Source organism: Botryllus schlosseri, chromosome 10 (genome assembly GCF_051294905.1).
Source record: "Botryllus schlosseri isolate E-star chromosome 10, Bs_hap1, whole genome shotgun sequence".
Taxonomy (NCBI): domain Eukaryota; kingdom Metazoa; phylum Chordata; class Ascidiacea; order Stolidobranchia; family Styelidae; genus Botryllus; species Botryllus schlosseri.
This window is the reverse complement of record NC_137245.1, coordinates 16556651-16562136: the sequence shown is the minus strand read 5'-3', so window position 1 is coordinate 16562136 and position 5486 is coordinate 16556651. Positions and strand designations below refer to the sequence as shown.

At 41.8% G+C, this 5486-nt stretch overlaps 1 protein-coding gene across 2 annotated transcripts; it reads left to right on the top strand.

The window, feature by feature from the left end:
- The first annotated feature begins 839 nt into the window (after positions 1-839).
- Positions 840-5225, top strand: LOC145447717 (uncharacterized). Of its 2 annotated transcripts, none has more exons than XM_080325968.1 (4): positions 840-992; positions 2385-2511; positions 2574-2794; positions 4491-5225. In XM_080325968.1, exons 1-4 carry the CDS (start codon positions 923-925, stop codon positions 5039-5041), a joined length of 969 nt encoding a protein of 322 aa, XP_080182094.1. In that variant the 5' UTR covers positions 840-922; the 3' UTR covers positions 5042-5225. The 2 variants fall into 2 exon arrangements, with proteins under 2 accessions (XP_080182094.1, XP_080182095.1); XM_080325969.1 differs by having other exon boundaries at positions 852-992; positions 2389-2511.
- Positions 5226-5486: the final 261 nt, after the last annotated feature.

The following is a 5486-nucleotide window of genomic DNA, read 5'->3' as shown; positions in this document are numbered from 1 at the left end:
GTCTAGTCGATTGAAAAAGCTTTGCTGGAGTGACGTCATATTGATCCATAATGTGCTCATACCTCATTTTGAAATCCGCTAGTGGGCGCTCAAGAGCGTCCGGAATTTGTGCCACATAAATATGGTAACCCTAGTCTATAAATAGTAAAGCATTGTTTTTGAACAGATTTCAGGTGGACTAATGCCCTAGTTGCCCTATAGGACAAGCCGCCAGTGATAATCGCCATGATTCTATAATATAATACCTCGATGTAGCCTTGTGCCATGATGTCAGCAACGCGTCGTACTCTTACCGCCGTATTCTGGAAGAGACGTTGCAATGTACTGGTATTTCAGTGCGTGGACTCAATCAATCAATTATAACTGATCTCTGTCATCACAACAAACTGTCTGGTAGTCTCCGAGGTTCGCGTCCCGCCTGCCAACGAGTTTGACTTTTGAAGATTCGATCCAACTTCAGTGAGCTGGGTCGTATGTATAGGCTATTGCATAGTGTTGTTGATATTCACGGTGTCTCGACATCAGTAGTGATTTTGCACCTCGTCGTAATTCCTATTTATGATCAATGAGCTGGCCAGTCTTGAAACGGCCTACGCTCATCCTAGACATTTTGTGAGACACCGCTTACGCGGGTTGTATGGCAACTACATAAACCTCCAACACTTAGGAGGTGGATATTTTGGCGACGGTCATCTGGTGTCAAACCAGCAATCGAACGGAACTGTATGTCGTTCTGCCATATTTCCGAGTGTCTCTAATATGCGAGATTTTAATCCCGTTTCGTCGTCATAATTTGTGTTCTGTGCGCATTTCAGTTATAAATTGTAACATTTAAGCGTTGGAAACTCACACCGTTGCTTGTATATTCTCAGATATTTTAGTTTTCATTTCATTTAGGTTTGTCGTGCTATGTAAGGGAGGAATGATGTTGAAAAGCACGAAGGATGATGAAGTGGAGGGACCGTCGAACAATCCATCGGAGTTGCAGCAAGGTACACTATAGCCTTATATAGTACGAGGATTATAATAGGCATAGTGAGGGAACAGCCTGAACCAGGGATAAGTTTTCCTATAGCGCTGGTTTTTAAACTTTTTAGAACGCCACCCAAACCTGAGTTTTAATAGCGTTTTGCGACCCAAAGCCACACACATCGAAATAATGTCTCTTCAAAATCAGTATGCTACATTTGTACGGGCAGGGCATGTTTGGAATGGAGAAGGTACACAACGCAGCTCTTATATGCATGCGTGGTGTGAAACGTGTGGGTGAGGGACTATTACATACGGTTATTGGGCTGCCTACCCTTTTCACGCCAGGACACTTGAAGACGTGAAGTTTTGACGAACATGCTGCCTGGCAAAGTGTGGTGCCAAATGGTGGAGATTAAACCAAAATTACCCGTCGCTGGTCGGCCATAACCTTCGTTCGTTATATTCCCGGTCCTCGCAATGATCTTATAGTATAATAGTCCCTCACACGCACGTTGCACCACAGCCTTAGACTAAAGCGATCAAACAGACTCCACTGGTGTTAAGCAATGTAAGGAATATACCATTCTTTCACAATTGAGACTATGGTTTGATTCATTTTTGTAAATTATTGGCATTCAATGCTCAAATTATTGGGTGCGGTGGTTAAGGCTCTGCTCTTTTCCGCCCACTAACTAGGCCTAGTGTTACCAGTGCAAGTTAGACACTTCCAGATAATTAAATGTCGGACAATTCTTATGACATCAAACCAATTTGTGCAATATGAGCATCGGCTTATTTCACGATCAAACCACATTGTTGGAACCACTTTTCTGCGCATCTTGCTTATTGGCTATAGTGCTAAACACAGACTTTCGATACGCAGGATATACGTACGATATCCACAGGAGATCGTGCGAAGCGCGACGAATATTTTGTTCCAAGAACTGCACCAAATATTACTTACATATTAAAAGGTCGCTTTGGTGCGGTGGCGCTCCAAATTTATACCCTTTGTGACCCATACCCGATAAACCCTTTCCTCTAAAGATCAGTCTTCGATTATAGCCTCTTAAAACAGCAATAAATTAACCCTGGCCGCAGTGGTAGCGTTACGGAATTGTAGAATCGCTGCGTTCACTGTTATATAGGAATTACTTAAATCAGTTCCTAACAATGTCTCAATTATAAATTCGAGTACGCGTCAACTTTGGATCACTACGACTTCATGCCGATTTCAGGACAACTTTGTTAAGATCGAAGATTTTTTGATCATATCTGTCGCAATTTTCCGTAGGCACGTGTTGTATAGGTTTCCATATATTTTTATTAGCTTGTCAATTTGCAGTTGCCGTTATGTTTGATTGCGACATTTCCGTCTTTATTTGTGATTGCTTGGAATCGCCTTTTTGTAGAAAGTCTCTACACTCTTTATATGATTGGTGGACGACCTTCGATTTCCGGCCCTGCCGTTTATTTTCAAAAGTTTAATTTCGACGAGGAAAAATGGACCGTGATACCTGACAAAATGCCAGAAGCAAGGTGGTCATCTCTATCGTTTTGTAGTTGCAGCACAATGTATATAACGTAGTATTTCGATATAGAACCGAGTTTGCAGTCGCTACGCACGAGAATGCCATATGGATTATTGGCGGCAACGACAGTAATCTGCATGTCACTAACACTGTGTTTGTGTACAATCCGAAAGCGGGTGCCTGTGAACGGTGGAGACGCGAGAAACCGATGAATCTCGCTAGGTACAGTTTGTGTGCGGCGATACTCGAAGGGAAATTGTATGTTGTCGGAGGTACTGGTCAGGAAGGAGGTATGTGCGAAGCTTTTCAGTTAATATCGTCGCAACAAAATTATTTCTCGCTGTATTCCTCTCAGCCCAGCGTTTCAGCTTGTGGCACATCGTAAAAATTATAAAACGATCGCGGCACACTTACAGAGAATGAAGTTGCTTTTAAAAGAGCTGCTTTCACCTGTTAATGCGACGGATGTCCTTCTTTATACGAACATATCGTCGCGGTGGTATTGAAGTAACTTATGTTCAATTTTACAAATTTCGAGATCCATTTTTCAAATTGATAGAAAATCGAGTTTTTGTTTAATTTTCATATTTTCTGTCCGTATCCTGGTCATGTTTATGCTTGTCTCGCTGTTTCAAAGTTAATCACGGCAAAGCTACGTCCGAACGAGAATAAAAACTTCACATAAAGTGAATTTTATCAAAATTTGTAGAATGGCCATAAGTCACTTTAATACCACTGCGACGATCTACGATTGAAACGTGTTTGCATTGTTGACGAAAATACACGCATTTCGACGGCAATTGGCTGGTATAGCTAAAAATACTTTGCCGAAATATTTAACGGAGATTTGTATAAATAAGCTACTTTGAAGTGCTAAAATATCTTTATACCGGAAATCGAGGCCAGATCTCCCATCACGCTAGCGGAGTTAGCACCACTATACGAACCGGAATATGCGTAGAACTATAACCGAAAATCGAAGATGAAAGATGGGAGTTTCTAACTTAACATAGCAATTATCCTACTCTATCGGTAATGAGATGATTGGTGCTTATTTATCACCAACTTTTACGTCGCATATATACCTGTCTGTATGCCTTATTTAATTCTTTATACTGTATCCTTCCAGAATTCCGCAAAGATTAGCGGCACATAGTTTGGGAGTCACTATTCTCAAACTCGGTAATCGACCAACGAATTTACCAACATGTCCCTAAGAAAATTAGAAAGCCACGCGTCAAAATGCGTGCGGTCCGTGACTATACTACCCGATCATGGCATGTTACTCCACAAAGGCCACCACCTTCCAACGCATCCGGAGTGGGCAAAATTGTGTGACAACCGATTTTGAATTCTTGCTCGCGGCCTTCTCTTTCCAATTGAAAGGTCTCTCGAATTGAGTATCATAAAATTCTACCAACCGATTCTCTGTCGATAAAGTGGACGCAGCTATATTAGTGTTACCACATTTTAAAGTCTGGGAAAGAGGACTCTTTTTACAAGTTTTAAAAGTCAAATTATATTAATATATGATTATAAAATTGGTGCTAGAAATCTTGTGTTAACTGGAAAAAATGTCATGTTCGCGACTCGACTCCCAAATTACCAACTTTTCAACGATAATCCAGTGGTGCTGACTACAAAAGGTAATTTTCCAGTATTACTACCGGATTGCCCACTCGAACGCATTTCGGAATTCGTGTCATTATGGCGTGTTTCAAATTCAGCCAATCCATTACCCTGGGTGTCACAGCTATAACGGTGAACAGATTTCCAAAAAGGAGAATATTTAGGCGATCCCGGAGGTCATGTTCGATTTCATGAGAAAAGAGGACAAATCCTCCTAAAGGAGGACATTTGGAAACACCAATCTATTTACTCTCCGAGTATTTCATTATTGTTGCATCTTTGGCTATATATTATAAGCAATTGGTAGTGGTATTATTGCTTACGAGATAACACTCTCGTTTTGCTATCCAATTGCAGTCTCCGCTCAAGTTGAAGTCTGGAACGGATTAACAAACACCTGGGAGTTCCGCAAATCAATGAATGTTGAAAGGAGCGATCTGTCAATTGGTGTGTTGGAACGACGGATGTATGCCGTGGGAGGCTACGGGAAAGACCGGTCTAGATTCGTCAGTGTCGAATACTACTGTTCTATACACGACAAATGGGTGTTTGTGCGACCGCTATCGCCTGAGAATGTCCGATATGGCGTTGGAGTCGTTGGTAATGTTCTATATTCCGTCGGTAAAACGCACTTTGGGTGCTTACGTAGATCCCTCTCTGGTTTGCATTCGTGGTCGCCCGGACCAACCCTACCCATCCCAATAAAGGGGTTTGACGTGGTTGCAGACTGCACCTTTTTGTACTTGGTCGGCGGTGTACCGGATGTACTTGCTCACCCAACTCATTGGAAGTTCAATACAGTAAACAGGAAATGGTACAAATTGCCATCGCCTTTGGGGTGTCCTCTATACGACGCAAAAGCGGCCCTCATCAGTAATAATACAGAGCGGCACTGTTGCCGTCTCTGAGGTGGCGACTATTTCCGACATGTGTTGACGAACTACTGTGATGAATATAAAATGTTGCTTGCTATTTGATATTCAATGACGTGTCTGATCAGTGGTGGCCAGTGTATTTCGTGTAAGAGATATTCCAGTGCGCCGGTTTCTATTCATGTGTCAGAGTAATTGATTATATTTATCCAACATACCAGATGAAGGAATTGGCTACAGCGATTTAGTAACGTAAATATCAGGTGCTTGTCTAGCGTCAGGTACAAAATAGCATTTTTGCTCCCACTTGTCAAATTAAGTCAATGACATAGGCAGAGCTTTTTTCTTTGGTCAGCGCTTTATAACGATCTATATACCCATCGCATTTCACATGTCCGATTATGACATCATAGTTTATAGACCGAATCATGTTTTCCAACAAAGCACTGCGGCATTTGCCTTATTCCATGCAGAAATTAGC